The sequence below is a fragment of the Manis pentadactyla genome, chromosome 3 (genome assembly GCF_030020395.1).
Source record: "Manis pentadactyla isolate mManPen7 chromosome 3, mManPen7.hap1, whole genome shotgun sequence".
NCBI classification, from domain to species: Eukaryota; Metazoa; Chordata; class Mammalia; order Pholidota; family Manidae; genus Manis; species Manis pentadactyla.
The window spans coordinates 93,282,795-93,309,172 of record NC_080021.1 but is presented as its reverse complement, the minus strand read 5'-3'; the positions used below and the strand labels follow the sequence as shown (position 1 = coordinate 93,309,172).

Genomic DNA, 26,378 nt, shown 5'->3' with positions numbered 1-26,378 from the left:
GGGGCTGGAGTGGTGATGCAGGCAGGAGAAAGGGAAGAGCCTTCCAGGCAGAAGCGATGGTGCAAACACAGGTGGAGAAAGCATGGTCAGCATGGAGCTGCAAGCAGCTAATGAACTATTGGCGCTGCTGAAGCCTAAGCTGGAGAGAAGGTGAGGTGTGAGGCTGGAGAGGGAGGCAGGGATCTGCCTCGCAGAGAGATGATGGGTTTTGAGATGTAATAATATAGTTGGTTTAAAGTTGTTAATATATCTCTTTTTTTTTATTTGGAGAGGATAAAATGGGAAGAAAGGACACCAGTTAGGAGACTAGATCAGTTAGAAATTCAGAAAGATGATGAGACCCTGGACCAAGACAGCAAAGCTAGAAGGGCTGTGATGAATTTGAGAAATATTCAGGCATTAGAATTGACATGGCCTGATGAGAACTGACATGGGATGAGAGATAATAAAGAAAAAAGAAATGCTGAGAACTTGAGGGACAGGTTGATATAACAAACTAAGAGAGACTAGACTAAAGGAGGAAAGATTAATTCTGTTTGTGCTATGCTGAGTTGACATCCAGGTGTGATGTTCAGGTGGGCATGTCAATCAGAAATTTTACTGTCCAAGTGCAAATTTGAAGGAAGAGGTCTGGACTAGGGGCACAGATTTGGGAGGTGTCTACATACCTGTGGGCGCAAAAAATGCAAGTAGACAAAGTCACCAGAGTCCATTAGAGTTGTAAGACTCAGCGGAGTGATGGGCTTAGGAACCCCTGGAAGTGGGAGAGGGGAAGTGGATGATGACGGGCCCCTGAAGAAGCATAAAGAACTGCTTAGAGAGGTAAGGAAGACCAGGAGAGCAGGCAGTCATGGAAGCAGAAGACTCTAGCGGCTGTATGACAGGAGCATAGAAGGCAAAACAAGTATCCACAGCAGGTTCTTGTGCAAAATATGGTCACCGTGAGCCTGCCACGGAAGCAGAAGACTCTGTCAGCTATATAACGGTGTAGACAAGGCAACACAAGTATCCACAGCAAGTCCTCATGGAAATACAGTCACTGCGAAGTTCTTGTACAAAATACAGTCACTGCAAGGTTCTCGTGCAAAATATAATCACTGCAAGGCTGTCACGGAAGCAGAAGACTATTTCACCTATAATAGTAGTAGACAGGGCAAAACAAGTATCCATAGCAGTTTCTTGTGCAAAATATGATCACCGCAAGCTGGCCATGGAAGCAGAAGACTCTGTCAGCTACATAATGGTAGTAAACAAGGCAACACAATTATCCACAGCAGGTTCTCTTGCAAAATATAGTCACTGCGAGGTTCAGATTCTCCTGGTATCACTCTCAGGGATGAGTCAAGTCACACATCTGGGCACTTGAAAACTGAGGGTTGTTGATCTTTCAACAAAACTGGAAGTTTCATCTTTAGAATGTCAACTAGTTGAAAGAAATCAAGTTCTTCGATAACAGCTGTTATTTGGGTGGGCATGTGAATCCGCAGTGAAGCTGAAGCGCAGCCATCGAAGGGCTCATCTGCAGCTGGTGGATCCACTTTCAAGCTTGTCCTGTGGCAGGTGGCAGGTGACAGGAGTCCTGAGTTCCACTCCACGTGGGCCTCTCCACAGGATTGCTCACGACATGGCAGCTGGCTTCCCTCAGAGTGAATGATCCCAAATGGGGAGACACCCATGCACCCAGACAAACTGTAAGGTCTTCTATAACCTGATCTCAGAATTGACATACCAGAAGGAGTGGGGAACAGGAGGAGGAGTCTAGATATCACAGTAGGCAAAATCCATAGCCTAGGTGTGAAGTGGTAACTTGAAAATTATAGTAGGTGATGTGAAATGATATGAGCTAACGTTTGAACACCTACTATGCCCAGGAACTTTTCTAAGCACTTGACTTGTATTATCTCATTCAACCCTCACAACAGAATGAGGCAGATGCTGCTGTTATCCAGAGAGGGAAACTGGAGTGCAGAGAACTTAAGTGGACTCGTTGGGTGTGGAAAAAGATTACATGTAGGGGAAGACAACTGGCTGTGACCAGTGTCCGGTGGGATTTTTACTAGCGGATGAACCACCCCTTATGGTTCTTCAACTGTTCAGCCCATGCAGTATGGGCTGGCCAGAGCAGCTAACAAGGGGCAAGTGACGGTCCAGCCAAAAGCAATTCACAGGCCATTTCATATGCAGTGGGAACAAAACCAGACCAGAAATTCCCGGACAGGATCCCTAGAATGGTTCCTAAATAGCTAAGTCTGGAGGACTGATCTCGGCCGAGGGCTCTTTCTAACTTCGGGCATCTTCTGCAGTCCAAAGACACAAGGAAAGAGAGTTTCCTTTTTGAACAGAGTAGGTGAGGCTCCTGAATACATGAGGCTGGCTGTGGAGAGGACTCCTGGATGCCCTGTTTCAGGTGCCCCCAATACGTGCAATCTAGGCTTTCCCAAAGCAGGCTGATTTCTCCACACATTCTGAGTGTTCCTCTAGGGTGGAAAATGCCCTCCAACGTTTCTACCTGCTTCTGTGGAACTTCCTCCAAGAATTCCAGCGGGCTCCTTCCTGCAACCTGTTCTTGCTGCAGTTCACAAGATTCTTTGGCTTTCTTTCCTGTTCTCCAGATTTCTTTCATTTTCTCTCCGTGCTCGGTTGTTTTCAGTCTCCAGCTTTCCAGCCTTTCACCTCCTTGGTCCTGTCCTACAAAGCCACACCTGTTCTGACAAGGGGCTGAGAGTTCGATAAACTTACTTAATGTCAACAAAAGAGAGAAAGAAAGAAAAGTAAGTTCAGAGTCGCAGGAGCAAAACCTGAGAGGTGAGCTGCCTGGGCCTGCGGGCCTGGTGTCACCGAGAAGGGCCTGCCCGCCTCCGCAGGCTCCACCTTGCCAGAAACCCCGATCTCCGGGGTGGAGAAAGGGCCGGGCCGCTGACATTATAACGTCCGCAGGTCCCGGGATTGGGACACGCCACCACCTGAGTGCAGGCGGCGCGGTGGGCGTGCAGCCCGCCGCCCGCAATGGCCTCCGGACGCCACGCTGGGGAGCGTCCAGGCGGCCGGGTGGGGCCCCGCGCCCCGTCAGTTACCCGGCATGTGCGCCGCGGGTGGGGCCGCTGTTGGCCGACGTCCCGGCCGGCCGGGTGTTCGTCCCGCCAGCCGGGGCCGCTCGCACCGCCTCTGCCTTCCGCTGCCCCCGACGGCTCCGGCGGCCGGCTGGAGGGCGCACGGGCGGCCTGAGCAGGTGGGTGCCGGGGGGCGGGAGGCCGAAAGGCGCGGCGGCGGAGGCGCTAGGCGGTAGGTGGGAGCCCCGCGGGGCGGTACACACCCTCCCCGGCCCAGCGGGTGCGGGCGCGGCGCGCGGCGGTGTAGGGTGTCGGGGCGGCCGGAGGGCGGGAAACGGCTGGGCTCGAGCTCGGGCTCGGGCACGAGGGCCCCCGCGCCGCGGCCCGCGCGCTCTGTGGTGCCCGCGCCCGGACCAGGAGGGCCCTGGGCCCTGCTTCAGCCCGCCGCTGACCCCCGCCGCGGGGCCCCGGGCGGCGCTGTGGGGTGCGGGGTCTGGGCCGCCGCGCTGCAGGTAGCCCCGGCCCGTGCCTCTGCCACCCCCGCGGGACCTTTCGCGGCCCGGGCGCCCCCGCGCGCTCCCGCCCCAGGGGTGCTCGCCGAGCCGGAGCGGCTGGGGCCGGGCGGGAAGCAGGCCTAATTTTTTTCTTTTAAGGAACTTTCTTGCTTCCCACTTGAGAGCCCTGGGAGAAAACATCAGTACTCAGCAAAATAGAAACAATGAATATGAGGAATAATATTTTGTACTCTGAGTCCTGCAGAAGTCTCTGAGGGAATGTGTTAAGGCACAGCAGAAGAAAGGGACACAGAGAATGCCTTCATGAGCTGCCCTGGTACTGACACATGGCTGGAAACAAGATTGCAAAAGGGACTGGAAAATATGATTAGCTATAAGCTCTGAATGCCACTTAAAAGATTTTGTTACTAATTCCCTTCATTTTAAGCTGAACAAATCTTTTCTTTTTGGCATGTTCATGAATACAAAGGCATATCACTTGAAAATGAGGCTGACCTAACTCTGTAATCAAGCAACATTGATCAACCATGATAGTTGAATTTGCTGAAGTACTGCTTTGTGTTAATTCTAACAGCCCTTGTTTTCATTAGTGGAATGGAAATACTTTGTCTTCAGTTCTGCATTCCTCCTTAAATAGCTTATAATGAAATTAATGTACAGTTTGTACAGGCTCATTAAAGAAAAGTGCAGCTACTCATCTGCCCTGGATCAGGCCTAAAGCTCATTTTACAATCTTCAGAGCTCGTTCAAGATTGCCGATTTGCACATTAAAAGAAGCAATTCTTATCTCCAACAATCTTGCTTTGTTTTTTGTCCTGAAAATTTCCTTTGGAAGAGATTTATTGGCTTGCTTTGAGTATAATGAAGTTTTGATGATATTAGAACACTCAGAACCGAGTAGCTTTTCAGATCCCTTCTTTCTAAATTTGTCTACCATTAATATTCTAAGAATTTGGCTTTAGAGATACACTGGTTGTAGAAGTATTAAGAAATGACTAATATGATGCAGTTTCCAGAAGTGCCTTGCATGTGTTGACAATGTCATTCCTGCTCCATGTGGGCACAATCACCAAGAATGACAGCATTAGGCTAACTGGCTGTTTAAAACAATGATTACAATGGTTCAGGATGTACAGAGATCCATCTTATATACTGAATGACGACAGTAAGAGCTAGGAAATGTAGATTTTTTTTCTATTTTCCTCATATTTAATGAAATGTTTTAGACTTGGTATAGAATAGGTTTTTGTTATTTTTTGTAACCTTGTTTCCTATTTACCAATAAGCAGTATATTTTACAAAAAGTAAGACCTGAGATATACATTGAAATTATGCAAAGGATGACATATATCTAAGGTATTATAATCCAGAACACATACATAAGACAGGAAATTCAAAGGCAAAATTAAAAACACATTCAAATGCTTTGGTTTTATACTAACTGAACTCCATGCCACACATTCCAAATGAATCTATTTGGAAATGAATTCAACATATTGGCATTATTTCTTTAGGACTAGAAAACTACCTTCCCACCTCCAACACAAACAAACACACTCACTGCCAGGGCTTTGTACAAATGATTATAGGCACCAGGACCACAATATTTGTTTTAATGTAGAGCATGGTAACAAACTATAACTTATCACCTTAGCACTCTGCCCTGCACCCCTGTCTATAGGCCCTGTGTGTGCAGTCCATTAGAATTTGGGCAAATCCTTAAGAAACTCTTCAAAAAGATAACAAAATAATAAACAGGCAGACTTTTCACATCAGTTTTCTGATATATCTGGGAACTAACCAAAGCACATACAAAATAGCATTTGAATAGTTACAGGATAAGCAGGGGAAAGTTTGTCAATATATACATGGCAGCGGAGGGGGCTTCAGAGAGGAAAGTGCTTTCATGACTACAAAGAGATCATTCTTCTAAGTTTACTGTTTTACATTAAATTATTCAAACATGGGAATATTTTAAATTATTATTTTATCAGTATATTTATAACTTTCTTAATATTTTAAAGTTATAAACAAAGGGAAGTCTTAGCAAGTAGTAAAAAAATTATTTGATTGATAGAGTGAGACAGAACAAGTCATGTTACATTGGCCATGGACAAGAGAGCCTCAAGACTGATTTGGGAGCAGACAGAGTGGGAGGAATTGCTGTTTTCAGAGGTCAAATCCTTGCAAAAGAAAAAGGACACACTGAGTGTCAACAGCAAGCTCCTTCACTTACAATGGGGAAATGAAACTATTGAACAAATACAGTGTTTTGGAAGAAGCAGAGTGACATTCCAGGCCATTCTGCTCCTAACTTGCTGAACTACATTGACTGTTTCCATGAGAGCACTCAATGCCTGGAGGAAGAAAGATACGATGCTGGTACTGGGCCCCACACTAGTCCTCTCACCTTGGTATTTTGAAGAGTGCTGTCATGGGATGCAGGTCAGCTAGTGGGGGATCTCCATCACCTAGCTCAATAGCCGTGATCCCCAGGGACCATGTGTCACATCTGGCATCGTACGTGGTATCCGATTGCTGTTCACATGCAATCACCTAGTAGAAAATTAGAAAAAAAATGGTGAAGTTTATGATTTTAACAAACATGCAGCAAATGTTTGGAGCAATGTATAACTGTTCAAACTGATGAGGTTTGACAACTATGAGAAAAGGCAGTGACTTAGGAAAATAAAAGCTCAAATTATTAGTAAGTATTTGTAAGCTGAGAGCAGAGAATATCTTAGCAGGCTGCAAATATCAAAGAAGAAGCTTATGAAAAGGAATGTTTCTGAAAATGCAAAACAGAAAGGGAAAAGAAACAGTGTCCCACATGGAAAGGATGGGATTAAATGGACAGCTAAGGCTTGTCAGAGGATAGCCACTCCACAGACCTTTTAAGTGTGAATGAAGACATTTATCTTGGCAAAGATAAAAAATGTAACTGTAATGAATTTCAAAAAAAGTTCACTAATCAAAGGATGTGATTGAGAGACAAGAGAAAAGGGAAATTTTTTTCAGTATTATAAAGTAGTATTACATATAAGAATTATTAATTACTTCAGAATTTATTTCAAAATATGTAAATATACAGATGGACTACAATTATAATGTCAGTGATCACCTAAGAGTATTCAACTTTACATTTTAAACTATTTTTTAAAATCTTTACATTTTGTATTTCAAAATATGTAAATATACAGATGGACTACAATTATAATGTCAGTGATCACCTAAGAGTATTCAACTTTACATTTTAAACTATTTTTTAAAACCTTTACATTTTGTGAATGCCAACCCATAGAACAAATAAAAAATGACTTGGGGATAATGGCAAGTTAAAGTTTTATCACTGGACTACAGTACTATGAAATGACCCATAAAGTGAAAGAAAAGTAAGGCCTCTGTCTGGAACAGTATTTCACCTTTCTCACTGTACTTAAACTCAGACTTAACACATTAACAAGCTCTTGTGTTGACACACCACAGTTTAGTTGGTATCATTTACATACATGTCACTCAGGAAGGGTAAATCCTTCATAAGTATATCTTTATTCATACCTGATACTAATGGCAATGGCAGAAAACAGTATAAGTATAAATTTATTAGTGTGATGGAAAAATAAAAGGCAAGTAATAATAAACACAATACATAGGACAAGAGTTACTCTTGTAGGAAGCCAGATGGTGGGATAGAGGAAGAGCATAGAGGCAAATCTTGCTATTGGTAACATTCTGGTTCTAGGTTGGGTGGTGAGCTTAAGGGCAAATAAACAAGATAGCTGTGAACCAATCCATTTCTAAACACATGAAGGCCAATAATAAATAGAGACATACATAAATCATATATATATATATATAAAGAGAAGAGAGAATATAGTTTCCCAACTGAGTATGATGATGGTGACAACATCTTATACAACACTTCTCAACTTTTCCAAACAAAGTACTTGTAACATCATGGGAAGGTAAATGCTGAATCAGAGCACAGCCTGAAATATCAGGTGCAAGCATAAGAGTCCCAAGTTTTCTATTCAAATTTCATATTTAATATGTTAAATACACATAGAAGTATTATTCATTAATAGCCCAAAACTAGAAGCAACCCATCCCCTGCTGATGAATAAAATGTGGTGCACACATACAATGGCATATTATCCCGCCATCACAAGGCACGGAATACTGACATCTGTTGCATTGCGGATGAACGCTAAAAGAACGAAGCCAGACACAGGGCCACATATCACATGACTATACTGATAGGAAATGTCCAGAACAGGCAAATATACAGACAGAAAGCAGATTAGTGGTGGCCTAGTGTAGGAGAGTTTGAATGTGGAGTGACTCTGAAGGAGTATGGGGTTTCTTTTAGGAGGAATAAAAATGTTCTAAAATTAGATTGTGATGGTAACTGCACAATCCTGCAAATATGCACTTAAAAAATCATTAAACTGAACATGAGTGAATTACATAGCATGTGCATTCTATCTTGATAAAGCTGTTAAAAGTAAAAAATACAATCTATGAATTTTCCTTTCTGTAGTATACCTTTGTCTGCTTTAGTATAAAAATGTTTTTTGATCCATCTTTTTTTTTTCTAGTAATATTGTTGCTTCAGGAAAATTCATTATTTTACACCTTCACACATGTTGTCCAGGAATATCTCCCCAAGGCTTGGGTAAATCTATGCTCCAATTTTCCTGAGACAGTCTTGGTTTATGCTTTCTTTTCTAGAGTCATTACAAATATCATACCCTTTCACTCTGAGAAGTATCCTGGCTTGTACAATAAGCTATAGGGTCACCTACAACAATAATTATTTCCCTTGTCTGCTTCATCCTGATACATACTCCAGTTTGGAAAGGATGGCTTTATGTAACCAAGAAATGCTACCTTTGGTCTTGAATTTAATTAAAAAATGTGAAATCAAAAATTTCACTTTTCAACTGATAACTGATTCAACAAGTTCACCTCAGAGGCCAAAAAACCACTGCAAAATCCTATACCATTAATTATGGAGAATATAGTAAATTTTTTTACCTTAGTTCTAATTCCTAGAAATCTATCATTAATAACATAGAGCTAGTATACATATGATATCTTCATTAACTAGATGGGTGTTTATTCAAATTTATTCTTCAAAAATTCTAGAAGAGTAGAAATTTATTGAAATACTTCCAATTATTCACAACTTTGGAAAATGCATATTACAGAGAGATGAATAGAATACGAACAAAATCTCAAACATACATTACATGACAGCTTGAAAAGACAACACTGAACCTTTCCCTTTTATATGGTGTCTATTGAATGCTCACCACGAAAGAACTTCCAAACCTTGTTGCCCTACAGTAGACTTATTAATAAAAAAACAATGACTTATCAGTAAAACATCTGCGGGTTACATGTTAAGAAGTGTCCATTTTAATTATTAACTCATTTAATACAAAATTAAATCATTTAATATATAAAACAAATTTTAGATAGATAAAAACTATTTCCTTTTACTCACAGAGTGGTTCCAAGATCCATAATCAAAACTGCTTTTACTAAATGGCAAACTTAAACATACAATAATGGCTTTACTATAATAAATCAGCATATGAATAATATAAAGCCAGATTATTATTTATTATAGTATTATATTATACTATTTATTATATTAACTTTAAGCCATGTGAATATGATGCAATGTTGATATTATAGATATACTGTATTAATTTCCCATTAAAAATTTTTTATGAGCTTTTAAAAACACTAGTTTTTAAAGGAGGAGAACAGATGGTGGCATGACTAGTGTGGTGGAAATCTCCTCCCCAAACCACATATATTTTGAAAATACAGCAAATACAACTATTCCTGAAAGAGTAACCAGAAGTAACAGTACATCAGAAAGTCCACATCTGGGAGAAGTCAACATCTCACAGAAAAGGGTAAAGTGAAAAGCCGTGACCTGCAGGGACCCAAGCACTCCCCCCAGCCCAGCTCACAGGTGGAAGGAAGAGAATCAGAGAGGGGAGGGAGTGGAAGCACAGGACTGCTAAATACCCAGCCCTAGAAATCTACCCTGGGAGCACAGACCCACATTGCATGGTACTCTGGAGATTAGAGGGGCTGAAAACCAAAGTCTGAGACTAAGACTGCAAACAGGTTCCCACAACTGGCTGTCCTGGGACAAAAGAAAAGCAGGTGCTTTAAGGGACTCTCAACAGTCAGAGGGCTGCTAAAGGGGCAAGGGTTTAGGAGAAGGAACAGGTGGACAAAATCATCCTGGCATACTCCACCCAGCAGGCTGGGAACTTTCAGTAGCTTCAGGTGCCCTATGCTTCTGGTTGGCAACACAGCCCTGAGACAAGATAAGCAGCCTGTTGCTCCTTCCTCCTGGCCAGCAACTACATGCAGATCACCTGTCCCTGCCATTGCTAAAGACTAGCCAGAGGGCAGCTCCGCCCACAGCCACTACACAGTTTAATGCAGAGGCTTCCCCTGTGCATGGTTGAGCAGCACAGATAGTGGAGACGGGCGATGATACCAGGAGCCACAAACGGGCTCTGTTATCATGGAAGAACCTGCACCACTTGCCTGAACCCCCATCATCACCCTAGGCCATCCCGAGTGCCACCCTGCCCACAGCAGTTTAGGTGATTAACCCAGAGGCTGCTCCTTGTGCACAGTTGACCAGCACAGTGGAGACAGGCATGGTGACCAGGAAGCAAGAAAGGACTTTCCCCTCCCACCTGACAACTATGCCACTCACCTGCAACCACTCACATTGCTCCAGGACTATGAAAAGGCAGAATAACCTTGTTCAATCCAAAATCCCTCAAACACCAGAAAGAGGGCTCAGTGAGACCAAAATCACCAATATTCCTAAAATATAATTCCAAATAAAAGTCATAAGCCAGCTAATGCAGCTACACAAAAATATTCAAGAGCTAAGGGATGAATTCAGGATGGAGATAACTGAAATGAAACAAACAATGGAGGGATTTAAAAGCATTTAGGTGAGTTAGAGGAGACAGTAAATGGAATAAAAATCAAAGAACAGGAATACAGAGAAGCTAAGGCAGAGAGAGATAAAAGGATCTCCAGGAATGAAAGAATGTGTGACCAATCCAAATGCACAACAATATTTGCATTAAAGGGGTACCAGAAGAAGAAGAGAGAGAAAAAGGGATAGAAAGTGTCTTCAAACAAGTAATTGCTGAAAATTTCCCCAATTTAGGGAAAGAAATAGTCTCTCAGGCTATGGAAGTCCCAATACAAGGGACCCAAGTAGCACAACACCAAGACATATAATAATTAAAATGGCAATGATCAAGGACAAGGACAGAGTATTAAAAGCAGCCAGAGAGAGAAAATAGATCACCTACAAAGGAAAACCTACCAGGCTATCATCAGACTTCTCAGCAGAAACCTTACAGGTCAGAAGGGAGTGGCATGATATATTCACAGCAATGAAAAAGAAGGGCCTTGAACCAAGAATACTCTATCCAGCAAGATTATCATTTAAATTTGAAGGAGGGATTAAACAATTCCCAGATAAGCAAAAATAGAGGGAATTTACCTCCCACAAACCATCTCTACAGTGTATTTTAAAGGGACTGCACTAGATGGAAGTGTGCCTAAGACTAAATAGCTGTCACCAGAGAAATAAAACTACAGCAAAGGAAGTAGACCAATTAAACATTAACCAAATGCAAAATTAAATCAGCTACCCACAAATTCAGTCAAGGGATACACAAAGAGTGCAGAATATGACACCTAACATACAAATAATGGAGGAGGAAGTAAAAGTAGGGAGAGAAAAAAGCATCATCAGATGGGTGTTAATAATAGCATGTAAGTGAGTTAAGGTAGACTTCTAGATAGTAAAGAAGCTGCCCTTGAACCTTTGGTAACCATGAATCCAAAGCCTGCAATGGCAATAAGTACATATGTATTGATAATCACCCTAAATGTAAATGGAAAGAATGCACCAATCAAAAGACACAGAGTTATAGCATGGATAAAAAAGCAAGACCCATCTATATGCTGCCTAAAAGAGACTCACTTCGAACTCACTTCACACTAAAAGTGAAGGGATGGAAAAAGATATGTCATACAAACTTTAGGGAGAGAAAAGCAAATTTTTCAGTACTTGAATCAGACAAAATAAGACTTCAAAACAAAGAAAGTCACAAGAGACAAAGAAGGACATTACATAATCATAAAGGGGTCAGTCCAACAACAGGATATAACCATTCTAAGTATCTATGCACCCAACACAGGAGCACCTACATATGTGAAACAAATACTAACAGAATTAAAGAGAGAAATAGAATGCAATGCATTCATTTTAGGAGACTTCAACATACTCCAAAGGACAGATCAACCAGACAGAAAAATAAGTAAGAAGACAGAGGCACTAAACAACACATTAGAACAGATGGACCTAACAGACATCTAAAGAACACACCACCGAAAACCAGCAGGATACATATTCTACTCCAGTTCACATGGAACATTTTTCAGAATAGACCACATACTAGCCACATGAAGAGCCTCAGCAAATTCAAAAAGATTGAAATTCTACCAACCAACTTCTCAGACCACAAAGCTATGAAACTAGAAATAAATTGTACAAAGAAAACAAAAAAGGCTCACAAAAACATGGAGGCTTAACAACATGCTCCTAAATAATCAATAGATCAATGACCAAAATATAACAGAAATCAAGCAATATATGGAGACAAATGAAAACAATGGCACAATGCCCCAATTTTTGTGGGACACAGCAAAGGCAGTTCTAAGAGGAAGTTATAAAGCAATCCAGGCCTATTTAAAGAAGGAAGAACAATCTCAAAAGAACCGTCTAAATTCACAATTATTGAAACTAGAAAAGAACAACAAATGAGGCCAAGTCAGTAGAAGGAGGGACATAATAAAGGTCAGAGAAGAAATAAATAAAATTGAGAAGAATAAAACAATAGAAAAAATAAATGAAACAAAGAGCTGGTTCTTTGAGAAAATAAACAAAATAGATAAACACCTAGCCAGACTTATCAAGAAACAAAGAGAATCTACACACATAAACAGAATCAGAAACAAGAAAGGAAAAATCACGACGGACCCCGCAGAAATACAAAAAATTATTAGAGAATACTATGAAAATCTATACGCTAACAACCTGGATAACCTGGAAGACGTGGACAACTTTCTAGAAAAATAGAACCTTCCATGACTGACCAAGGAAGAAACAGAAAATCTAAACAGACCAATTACCAGCAATGAAAGTGAATCAAAAAAATACCCAAGAACAAAACAACCAGACCAGATGGCTGCACTGTTGAATTTTATCAGACATTTAGAGAAGATATAATACCCATTCTCCTTAAAGTTTTCCTAAAAATAGAAGAGGATGCAATACTTCCAAACTCATTCTATAAAGCCAGCATCACTCTAATACCAAAACCAGGCAAAGACACCACAAAAAAAGAAAATTACAGACCAATATCCTGTATGAACATACATGCAAAAATACTCAACAAACTGAATTCAAAAACACATCAAGAGGATCGTATGTCATGATCAAGAGGGATTCATCCCATGGATGCAAGGATGGTACAACATTAAAAAATCCATCATCATCCACTCTATCAATAAAAAGGACAAAAATTACATGATCACTTCCATAGATCTGGAAAAAGCATTTGACAAAATTCAACAGCCATTCATGATAAAAACTCTCAAGAAAATGGGTATAGAGGGCAAGTACCTCAACATAACAAAAATCATACATGACAAACCCACAGTCAACATCATATTTAACAGTGAAAAGCTGAAAGTTTTTCTTCTAAGATTGCTTTCTCCCACCTTTATTCAACACAGTACTGGAGGCACTAGCCAAGGCAATCAGACAACACAAAGAAATAAAAGGCATTCAGATTAATAAGGAAGAAGTTAAACTGTCACTGTTTGCAGATGACATGATATTGTACATAAAAAAAAAACCTAAAGAATCCACTCCAAAACTTCTAGAACTAATATCTGAATTCAGAAAAGTTCCAGGATACAAACTTAATACACAGAAATCTCTTGCTTCCCTATACACTAATGAGGAACTAGCAGAAAGAAATCAGGAAGACAATTCAATTCAAAATTGCAACAAAAAGAATAAAATACCTAGGAATAAACCTAACCAAGGAAGTGAAAGACCTATACCCTGAAAACTACTCTTGAGAGAAATTAAAGAGGACACTAACAAATGGAAATTCATCCCATGCTCTTGGCTAGGAAGAATTAATATTGTCAAAATGGCCATCCTGCCTAAAGCAATCTACAGATTCAATGCAATCCCTATCAAAATACCGGCAACGTTCTTCAACGAATGGGAACAAATAGTTCTGAAATTCATATGGAACCACAAAAAATGCCAAATAGCCAAAGGCAATCCTGAGAGGGAAGAATAAAGCAGGGGCAATTATGCTCCCCAACTTCAAGCTCTACTACAAAGCCACAGTTATCAAGACAATTTGGCACTGGCACAAAACCAGACCAACAAACCAGTGGAACAGACTAGAGAGTCCAGACATTGACCCAAGCATATATGGCCAATTAATATATGATAAAGGAGCCATGGATATACAATGGGGAAATGACAGCCTGTTCAACAGCTGGTGTTGGCAAAACTGGACAGCTACATTTAAGAGAATGAAACTGGATCACTGTCTAGCCCCATACACAAAAGTAAATTTGAAACGGATCAAAGACCTAAATGTAAGTCGTGAAACCATAAAACTCTTAGAAAAAAACATAGGCAAAACTCTCTTGGACATAAACATGAGCAACTTTCTTCATGAACATATCTCCCCGGGCAAGGGAAACAAAAGCAAAAATGAACAAGCAGGAATATATCAAACTAAAAAGCTTCTGTACAGCAAAGGACACCATCAACAGAACAAAAAGGCATCCTACAGTATGGGAGAATATATTCATAAATGACATATCCAATAAGAGGTTGATATCCAAAATATATAAAGAGCTCATGTGCCTCAACAAACAAAAAGCAAATAACCCAATTAAAGAATGGGCAGAGGATCTGAACAGACATTTCCCCAAAGAAGAAATTCAGATGGCCAACAGGCACATGAAAAGATGCTCCACATTGCTAATTATCAGAGAAATTCAAATTAAAACCACAATGAGGTATCACCTCACACCAGTTAGGATGGCCAACATCCAAAAGATAAACAACAAATGTTGGTGAGGATGTGGAGAAAGGAGAACCCTCCTACACTGCTGGTGGGAATGTAAATTAGTTCAACCATGTGGAAAGCAGTATGGAGGTTCCTCAAAAAACTAAAAATAAAAATACCATTTGACCCAGGAATTCCACTCCTAGGAATTTACCTGAAGAAAACAGGATCACAAATTCAAAAAGACATATGCACCCCTATGTTTATCACAGCATTATTTAAAATAGCCAAGATATGGAAGCAACCGAAGTGTCCATCAGTAGATGAATGGATAAAGAAGAGGTGGTACATATACACAATGGAATATTATTCACCATAAGAAGAAAGCAAATCCTACCATTTGCAACACCATGTATGGAGCCAGAGGATATTATGCTCAGTGAAATAAGCCAGGTGGAGAAAGATAAGTACCAAATGATTTCACTCATCTGTGGAGTATAACAACAATGCAAAAACTAAAGGAACAAAACAGCAGCAGACTCACAGAACCCAGAATGAACTAACAGTTACAAAAGGGAAAGGGACTGGGGAGGGTGGATCAGAAGGGATGGGTATGGGGATTAAGGAGCATTATGATTAGCACACATAATGTAGGCAGGGCACAGGGAAGGAAGTATAGCACAGAGAAGAGAAATAGTAACTCTATAGCATCTTTCTATGCTGATGGACAGTGACTGTAATGGGGTATGTAGTGGGGACTTGATAATGGGGGGAATCTAGTAACCACAATGTTGCTCATGTTATTGTATATCCATGATACCTTATTTAAAAAAAGAAAAAGAAAAAAGCACTAATGATATATGAAAACAAAGTAAAGAAACTGTGACTTGAGCTTCTCTTAATTTTATTTTTGCTTAAATGGTTATACTTTGTTTTTATCCTAAGAGGTACATCCATGGAAAATATTTTTGAATTCACTGGAATTTTTAAAAATCACTTAATATATCCTTTCCCTCTATTTTATATTATGTTCACATTTTAACTTTTTTGGCCAGTAATAATTGAATTAGTATTACAATGGAAACAGTACACCAGGATTTAATCCTTAATTTAATTCGAAGACTTTTCAATACTAACATAGTATTTTAATTGCTTTTCCTCCCTTCACTCCTTAGAAAATGTAGATACATAGCAGAGCTTTTCCCAACGGCTGCAGAGTTTTCAAACATAACTGTTCTTTACTGATAAGCATAATTAAAAAGATTAAAGGCATTAATGGTGACTGCAGAGATATGACTCTAGAAAAGTTTGTCTCTCAACTATTTTGGCAGTTTATCTACAGTTTCCCAAAACTAATAGTGAAAAGCATCTATGGAAGCTGAATACAGCCCCAAGCCAAGTGGCTCAATATGGGAACCTGCTATATGTAAGTTAAGTGACCTGAATCTGATCTTAGAGGCTAGGGGTTTTCATAATAATTCTGTTATAATTTAAAAACAGAATCTAAATATCATTAAAACAGATGCATGCTAAGCAATTAAAAGTAAATTAACTGAAAAATTAAGGCAAGTAGTTTCTCTCATTTGAAGCACTCATTCATTCAATCCTTCCTTTATTCATATACTCATTGAGCATCTCGCATGTTCATCTTCACTCATGCAAAAATCTCACATAAAAAGAGCACAACTGACATTTTCTTCTAGTATATTTCAAAACGTGTGGAGACAGTGAGCATGAAAAAGAAAGTCAGAAAGGATCAAATATTACATCTGTCTCCCTCAAAGCTCAGTCATCTGACCTCAGGAGCCATCCAAAATGGTGTTCCTTTGGATGTATTCCGGCCGTGCCAGGTGTATGTGAGCTGGGCTGACACACCTGGAAAAAAGAGACAAGACTTACTTCCTGCACTAATGACTCATGTAAAGAGATTCCAATTTCAGTACCCTGCCTTACAAACTAATATTAAAGTTTTGTTCCCTTAAAGCTGCCACTGGACTTGAACTTCACCATGAAGTATTATATTCTAAATCAGAATTTCTGCAGCCAAAATGTGAAATATTTTTCCTATCCATCCTTAAAGGTCCATTTCAAATTTTCATTCTCCCATGTTGACTTTTAATCTGCTCCTGATCATACTAAATTCTAATTCTTTTGACCTTCAAATTTTTAACAATTTGTCTATATTTTGGCATGTAATTGTTATTTTGATGGTCTGCTTCCTCCCATTCCTCTTCCCTGTTCAGGCCAATTTGAGAGTTTTTATCTGTTGGTATGAGGACAGTCAGTGATTTATGAGCGTGACTAAAATTATTTTCCACCTATGAACTTTGGGCAAATTATACCTCACTCGAGGCTTCAAACTAACATTATCTATTGAAACCAACACCATTAATAGAATCAGTCATTTTCCTTTAGTGAGATTACAGATGGAAGGACTACACTGAAAAGGTATGGCCAAATATTTAGTCATGTCATCCCATCAATTCCAGCTGGTTAGATATAATCAGAGCTGGCCCTTTAGAAAAAGAGTAGTAAAATCTCTCTACTCGAATTGCACACTTCTGCTCCTCACGCAGGTGGGCTGGGTAACCTCTGGCTGAACAGTGCCGCTCACTGTGACCCGCTCTGGGCTTGATGGGTTATGCTCAAGTTTCTGCTTCCTGATTTCCCTGTTTTGAAATTTGTCTCACATTTGTTTTAGGCTGAGTCTGTTTATCTTATAAGCCAAGTAGAACAAAGGCACTGATTGAGATTTAAAGTTGGATATATTTGATTCCTCTGTAATGCCATTTGACATTTATTACGAATTTCAAAGGCCATATTCAGCCAAATGGGCATTTCACTGATGGAAATATACTTGGGCAGAGTGGCAGGCAATATGTTTTGGTACCACATAATTGCATCCTTAATGACCTATTCCACCAATGTGAACAGATTTTATCTTTGGCCCTTCAAATTTTCGTTTAAAATGTTGACAGAAAAATACCCTTACTAAATCATTTTTCAGGTTCAACGGTGATTATCTAATCTATGCTTGAATGTTTTCCCTTAACTATTTTCTAACAAACTATCTGAAAAAGGGGAATCAACACTTAATATCACATTTTTCCAAAATATATCTACCTCTACTCTAGGCATTTTACCTTTCAGAAATATTAAATTTAAATCCCAAAATTTCTTTCTTGTCTTTTTCAATGAATTAAAGGCAAAAGAAGTGATTAAGCTTAGATTTTATGATAGTATTAGAGCATAGTAATTTCATGTAAGTGGGAAAAGTAAATGGATTTTAAAAGCAATTTCAAATTGATTCTAACTTCACTGAAAGGTTATTAACTATATATGAAAAAATTTTTAATTGTATTTGACCCCTGGCACGCATTTTTGTTTCAATCTCATGAAGATAGTTTGAGAATTCAAATGTCATTTAACTGAAAAGTAAAGGGACTAAAACCTTACAACTAAGTAAAAAATCAAAAGTTTTGCTCCTGGCAGGAAAGTGACAGTTTAGACTAATCGTGTGATACTTTTTTCCTCCTTCTGGATATGAAAAAAAGATCATGTCAGTAAACGTTGCCATTTTTCAGCAAGTAGTCATGTCATGGTGTTTGAATTATAGACATGAATGGCAGGAAAGGACCTTCCACTACACCTCATAGGAAATATATATGGAAGGATGATGAGAGAAGTATTTGAGGGTGTGGCCCATGACACAAGGTAGACCATTCAGACTCTTTTTCTTGGAAATGTGAATTTTAAGTGAAGACACTCAGGCGGGAGAGAACTAGAGTCGAGTCAACCAACAGCAGGTCTCTAGGAATCAGTCCAAGTGATGCTGCTCGAGGGCCAGCACTGCCATAGTTCTCCTCTTAGGAGGCTGGTCTGCCCGGGTTCTCCCTCAGCTTTATAAGCCAGCTGGTGTAATTTCCAGTATCCTTGCCTAAGTTGGTCAGAGTCAGGTTCTGTTGCTTACAACCAAGGAAGCCTATGTTATACACAATCATAGTCATTTTACATATGAATGAGCAAATTATCAAGGGTAATAGTCAATAATGAGTTTAAAAGTCTGAGTCATTAGGCCTTATGTTAACATGAGGTTATGCTACATTTATATATTTATATTAATATAAGATGAAGAATTCTTTAAGGCAAACATTTGGACTCCAAATTCTTTAACCACACATGCCAAACATTAAGAGACTTTTGAGCAAGCATACTACATATAATATAGATTATTTGCTACTTACTAGTATATTAATATATACATTATGAAACATATAGAGGAAGATAATTTTTAAAAATGAGATTAAAGTAACAATTGTATTATGAACTGTATTATGAATTTCACAATTAGGTATGAACATTTCTTTTTGCTTTCCAATGAGGTCTTGTAAGCACCCTGGTACTAGCACCCTCTTCAAAGACCACTGGTCTAAGGGGTGCTGGGCAATGGACTGCAATGCTCTTGGAGTCTCATCTATCTTTTAGCATCCTGGGACCCTGCTGAAAGAATATTTTAGACCTGGTTCCTGAAAACTGTATGGAAACAAGAAAAATTCATCCCAGGAAATGTGGAGAAGGAAAAACAAAAAATCCTAAAATAAGTGAAAAATGAAAAATGCAAGTAAGTAGAGTAAGAAGCTCTTGCATCTGAGAATATTGGATGATTGTTACATTAAAAACAGGACACACATCTGACTATGAAAGAGCAGCAGAGGAAGGCATTTGCTGATTTTCATGTGTCTTGAATACTTCTGCAATGGTTGTTAAACCTCAAGATGATTTTACCAACGCAGCCACATAGTTTCAGAGCTAAAAGGCACCTTAATGGTTATAAAGCCTAATGTGTTCATTTTCAGGTCAGTAAACTTAGCTGGAAAGAAAAACAAGTTTCCCAAGGGCAACTGGCATTTTTACTTAATATAAATTTTCACAAGACAAGAAGCTAAAAAGGTAGCAAAATGCAGAATTCTATTAAAAATGATTGACATAAGTTATTTTAAAAGGCAACAGGAATTCAAATTATGAGTTCAGAAGCCTTAGGAAGTAAAGGAGATTAGGAAAATCATCTTGTCCAGAGGAACTAATGGAGTAAGTCACCAAAGTAAACAGTTACATAAGCATCTCAAGGGAGAAGACCTAATGGATGGAAAATTCCAGGCATAACATTGGGATAGTGAGCAGATATTGAAAGGATCAGCAGGCCAAGAAGAGATCAGGACTGAACAGAAAACAGGCTAGAAGGGAGGACAATAATACATTAAAAAGTCAAAGCCACAGGAACATTGAGGACATTTATGTTAATGATTCTTCAACCCTTTGCTTTGATTACACTTCTGGGGAATTTTTATGCTATTTTAGGCCCTTCCAACAAGGCTTACTGGACTGTTTGATGGTTGTACAGCAACTCTGTTCCCTACTGCATAGGTCCCGTTTCTAGGGAGAAAAATGTAAAGGATTTACATTTGTCACCAACAGGTTTCTTAAGGTCTTAGGGAGTCAGAAAGGTCATAAAATATGTGGTTTCCAATGTGGTTCAGATAGACCAGACAACTTAAGAGAACTTGATTTGCTATAACCATATAGCCTGTAACTTTGGGGGGAAATCCAGGGCACAATACCTGTAAAACCGAAATCAGTCAAAGGGAGAGGTAAAGTTAAAAAACTCCTTTATTTCTTACAAGCAGTGATCCTGACTCTCTCTCTCTTGACCAGGCTGCAGCAGAACAGAGCTCCACCCAACCTCTCTGGTCCAGATAAACCCTCACATGCCCTTGTAATTACCTATTGCTATATAGATGTTACATTCCACCCCCTTGAAAACACCTATTGATATGCAGATGCACTAAGACCAGGCAAGAGATTCTAGAAATATTACAATTTTACCCACACAGCCAAACCCTTGACATCTCAAGAGAGCAAAGGGGGGAGCAATAGGTTTTTGTTGCTGTTGTTAAAAATAGAATACTGCAGGAATGAGAATAGAAATTATAAAAAAATAGAATTTTTCAACATGAAGGGTTCATAAAATTTATTATACCATCTAACATCCTTATTTTATTGATGGGTTAAGACATATGATGATAAATTTTGTGTGTCAACTTGGCTGGGTCATGGTGCCCAGATATTTCGCCAAACATTATTCTGGACATTTCTGTGAAGGTGTGTCTTTGGACAAGGTTAACATTTATGTCACTGGACTTTGAGTAAAGCAGATTATCCTCCATAATGTGAGTGAGCTTCCTTCAGTGAGTGAAAGGACTTAATAGAACAAAGACTGACCACCTCTGAGCAAGAAGGAATCCTGCCATCAGACTGCCTTTGGACTCAAACTGCAACTCTTCCCTGGTCTCCAGCCTGCCAGCCTACCATCAGACTTTGGAGTTGCCAAGCCTCCACAGTCACCTGAGCCATTTCCTTAAAATAAGTTTCTCTCTGCACCCCTCCCCTCTGCCCTGTCTCTCTCTCTTTCTCTCTCTCTCTCTCTCTCTCTCTCTCTCTCCAGCTCTCTGTCTCTCTGTGTTTCTCTCCTCTCCTCTCTCTCTCTCTCCATATATATATATATATGTATGTGTTTATGTATGTATGTATACACACACACACACACACACATGTCCATCCTGTTGGTTCTGTTTCTCTGGAGAATTCTGAGGTACTGAGATTAATTCAAGAGAAACAGAAACCTAAAGAGGAGTTTTCTGGATTGGTTCTGGGGTTTCTGGAACTGGCTCTCTAATCTGATAAGATTTAAAGACACAAATTCATCTCTTTCCAGTAGTAAAGACAGCACAGATCACTGATGGCATGAAGTGGCAATAGGGACACACAAAATATCATCATTGGATACTCATAAATCCTTAATAGAGACACAGTTCAGGGCGACCACATATATGATTTCTTTTAACATTTCTGTCAAACTAACAAGTGTCATGAGACTGCTGGTTGCTTCTAATGCCACTGGACAGAGTGAAGAAGGAAAAGGATGTGCTCAGGAATTCTAATTCCCAGCTCAAGTGCTGCCTAAATGACCTGAAGACCATGTGTCTGCCCTGAAAGGGACCCTTCTCTCTTGCAGCCACAGCACTAAGATTGCTGAAAACCTAACCCAGAATCTCATCCTGTTTGTGGCTGAATTATAACGCAAACTGAATCCCCAACTTCACAGGGTATCTACTGTAAAAGCAAGCACAGTGATTGGGAAGGAATGGGATCCTGAAAACAGGAACATGGCCATATGGGAAGATTCTATTGAAGCTGGAGCCACTGAAAGCCTAAATTCTGGAGTCTTCCTTACCAGTAAAGGTAACTTCTCTGACCCCATCAGAGGAGTTAACCCTGCATGGCCTGAGCAAACTGCAATGTTTCCTGATGGAGTTGCCTTACAAGACACTGCTAATTCTCCTTGGGACCCACCCCAACCACCTCTCAATTAGACTCAAGTATCAGCAGTTCCCTAAAGGTGAGGTACAAAGCACTACATGGTTTATCAAATATACACAGACATGAATTCAGAGAATGTGTGTGGGAATGGATATTAAGGGTGTTGGATAAAGGTGGAAGGATCATAAACTTGTATCAGGCTGTATTTATTGACATGGGCCTATGAAGCAGAGACTTTGCATTTGATATTGCAGATTGTGGAGTTAGAAAGGGCTCCACCACTTTGTTTAGTTGGTTGGATCAGCCATGGGCCAAAAAGTAGCCCCTAGTAAATGAATTTGAAGTCCCAGGACTACACTGGTCTACTCTAAAGGAAGGGACTCAAAGTTTAGGAAAATAGGAATGTTAGAGTGGATTTGCCATTTAAGAACTACTCACCCACATGGGAGAGTGCAGAGGACATATCTTTCAACACAACCATAAGAAAAAAATTTTGAGGAGAACCCCAGCATCCGTGAAGAGCTCTGTGATCAGTCTTCTCTGTAGACTAGAACTCACAATGGGAACTGCTGCCAGTGAACTCGAAAAGCTAAATGCAATGGGAGTAAGTGGATCACAGAGTGGCAGGAGCCAAGTGGTGGCCCTTAATCACTCCAGGCAAGGTGGGCAGTCACTACGATGGACAGCTGAGTCAAAGCAGTAATGAGAAGAGTCTGATTCGCAGAGACCTACAGCATTGCCTCATTGATCTTGGTGTTCCTAAAAGGGAAGTAGGTGGGAAGCCTACTAAGTTCTTACCACATCTGTATAAGCAAAACAGTTCTAAGTCATGTGAACAAAAGTCTAACCTGGATAATGAAAACAGTTATGGTCCTTCAATCAACTTCAAGACTGGAGCAAGTTTAAAGACCCAGAGCCCCTTGAATGAAGGGGAGGTTGACTCCTTGAGGAAGGACCCCAGCAACACTGCCAAAAATTTTTACTGTTAATCTTTCCCCCGACCTTCCCCAAAGGCACCTATGGCCTTTTACCAAGGTGATGGTGCACTGGGGAAAAGGGAATAATCAGACTTTTCCAGGCTAACTGGATACTAACTGAATTGACACTATTCCAGGAGACCCCAAATGTCACTGTGCTCCACTAGTCAGAGTAGGGACTTAACAGAGGCCAGGTGAGCAATGGAGTTTTAGTTCAGACCCATCTCACAGAGGGCCCAGGCTTCTGTTTTATCATTATTAATTTAGGAGATTGGAATAAATCAGTTATTCTTTATTACTTTGAGTCACAAACTACTTAGTTGCATGAAAGCTTTATATTTTCTCATCAGGAAATTCATATTCACAAAACATTTTGCATATAAGAATATCAAAAATCTTCTGATGTTCTACTATGTAATATAGCAAAGGGTATTCAAGGTTATCTCCAGCTTTCACATCCAATGAGTCTGTAAGATGACACAAGGAAACTGCTTCTATGCAACCACCATGCCCCTCAAAACTAATGTTATTTCCCCTGAAAATCTGTCCTTTTTCCAGTCCACCAGGCACTAGATCATTCCCTTTCTTTAATACTCAGCTTATATCTTAAAATGGAGACAGGATAGTGCTTTCTCTGAAGACACCAGCACCACACTGCTCGCTGCACTCTCACTGGCTTTGAACATACGAACTATGCACCTGCAGCCACCTGCACCCCCCAACTTGTGCATGCCCTTGTGCACAGACCAACTCCTATTTGAGGAAAACTGAGGGAGCAGAGAAGAAACTCTTAAAAAATATAAGGAAAGTTCTTGGTTCACTGAAAGTTATTACACCATGGAAAGGCAGTTGGTAGCTTTTATGAACATTTCTATAGCTTCACTGAAGTCATTAGTTTTTGCTAGGTAAATCCCTAGATGAAAAGTCTTCTTTTATCTGTTAATAAATGATAACATTTTCAAAATGTCTGAAATCCGTTCTTAATTTCAAAATAGAACTTTCTTAGGTGTCCTTTATGTAATTTAATTTCAACAATCAAGAACTAAAATTTTGAACATCTCTCAGAATACAGAGCAATGCACATCAATTAGAAAAAAAAATATTCTCCAGATTATTTAGAAAATATCTTTGTCTCTCACTTTCCATAACCCTCTTTTAAAAAAACATCTTTTTATTCACAGTTATTTGCAGAATAGGAAGACTCAGGCAGGCTTGCTTTGTGTCGTATCAGCCCATTCCTAGTCACGCTGACCGGAACAAAAGGGGATATCTGATCCAGCCCGTCCGACTGAGCTCCTTCTTCTACTCCAAATCCCTTCTGAGTTGGGGCTAAAAGTCTGGGTCTGTTGGCACTATACCCATAGGTCATACAGACTGGGAAGACTGAGGCTGCTATTTCTGAGTGGTCTTGATGGGCAACATGCAAACTTCAGAGGCTGGTCTGTAGACACCGGAAGAGAAGCAGAGAGGAGAGACTTGGTTTCTCCAGTGAAAGCGCAGGAGACAGCAAGCACGCATGGTTCTTGCCCCCATTTTCCTGTTCTTCTCACCCAGGAGATTGCCTTTTGCATCTTACCCTTTTTTGGAGCTAGTATGGTTTTCTTGTCCTTACAACTAAAAGACCCTTGACTAAGATACACAACATTATCTATAATGTTGAATAGCTTAACTCAACTTTGGACAATTTCACTTTGGAATACCTGGACCACAGGTTTACCTAGAACCATGAAGCTCTAGAAAGAAGAGTCCATTTATTTATGGTTTTGTTTTATATAATGAAAGGATTATAAATATCTTTCCTATCAACTAAAGGTCACCTCCTCAAAATACAAAAATAAATTCTCACTGAATTAAATTTTAATTTTTTGTATAGGTGTGAAAATTCTAAAGTGACAATTCTAAATTGTCAACTTTTAAAAATGATTCTTCCCTCTAGCTTTTTTTTTTCAATAAGTTCATTCAATAAGGCACTAGCTCTCAAATTTTCAAGATTCATAGTGTTCAACTACCAAATACAGGTGTTTGATGTGTGTGTGTGTGTGTGTATGTGTGTGTGTGTGTGTATATATATATATGCACATATAGTATATATATGTTGTCTTTAGACATATAGATCTATAAATATATTCAGACTTCTGTGCTAAGTCTCCAACTTTATTCCATAGTTCAAACAAATTTGACATAATTTCATCCTTAGGAAGAGTTGACAAGAGAAGTACAAATAAGTTTTTCCTGAATCACTTGAGGCTAAGTGGGCTATACAATGTCCTAGCTGCAGATCCTTTAGTGTGTGACTGCTACAATAAGGATATTCCCCTACATACCCACAATTCAATTAATAAAATCAGGAAATATAACACTGCTGCATTTTTACCACCTGATCTACAGACTCCAATTGAAGTTCTTTAGTTTTCCCAAATATGTCCTTCCAACAAAAGGGTCCTGACTCCCACTGTCCTCATAATACATCCTGATGGTATTAAGCCCCTTTATGTAACCAATCTCTTGTCTCCATCTTGACCTCTTTGCAGATGCCCCAGATAATAGCTCTGGCTCTAATAATCTGAGTGGGGTCACCATCCAACTCCTAGATGGATGCTGTCTTTGTCCCCCTTGGGGACTCAACACACCATGCTAAGCCACCACTACCACCACCCTCCTGGCATGGACACCTCCTCACCCCTTTCAGGCCATGCTGAGCTGCACCCTGACTCCCCTGCTTATAGGACCCACCTAAAGCTTTTGTTCTGATTTACTCAGGGAACAGAAAGCATGAGGGAAACTTCACAGTTTTGAAATTCAGGTGTAATTGCCTCACTTGATGCTAAAAAGTGGGTTATTAATAAATAAATCACAATTTCTCGTTGACCTACATTACTCATTTGGGATTTGGTCTAAAATTGGGCATATGAGTAATAAGAAATTTAAAGCCATAAAATATTCTGTCAAGAATGATGTTTAAATAAATCACAGAAAGTACAATCTGTACTTTTGCACTGAAATGTTAACTATCCTATTAGAAACCATGTTCCTCAGAGAGAGATCCATAGAAATGAGAGCAGAGAACTGCCCTTTAAATCTAGACTCTCATTGTCACTTCCAGGTAAGGACCACTTTTTTAGTCAATGGCTTGCCTAAAGGGGTTTCTCTCCTGGGAGGTCATTTTATTTATTGATTCATTACATACCAGTAATTGTTAATGTATTTCACTAATAATGTTTACAAGCATACTTGTCTCTTTACTCTCTGAAGTATCTGGTGGTTTTCTCTAAGAGCATATCCCAC

General features: G+C 39.7%; 2 protein-coding genes across 2 annotated transcripts in view; one reads left to right on the top strand and one right to left on the bottom strand.

Moving 5' to 3' along the window:
• The window catches only part of LOC118913910 (serine/threonine-protein kinase TAO1-like), a 232,030-nt gene that overhangs the window by 190,615 nt on the left and 15,037 nt on the right, over window positions 1–26,378 (bottom strand). Inside the window, exons 2-3 of the mRNA XM_057498123.1 lie at window positions 16,538–16,614; window positions 5,976–6,121 (exon numbers count right to left, since the gene is read on the bottom strand). The gene's annotated coding sequence lies outside the window, so the exon portion shown is untranslated. The remainder of the gene's footprint in view (window positions 1–5,975; window positions 6,122–16,537; window positions 16,615–26,378) is intronic.
• Window positions 92–26,081, top strand: LOC130683086 (uncharacterized). The gene is made up of 4 exons (XM_057499345.1): window positions 92–150; window positions 2,756–3,229; window positions 8,164–8,240; window positions 24,275–26,081. Exons 1-4 carry the CDS (start codon window positions 92–94, stop codon window positions 24,424–24,426), a joined length of 762 nt encoding a protein of 253 aa, XP_057355328.1. The 3' UTR covers window positions 24,427–26,081.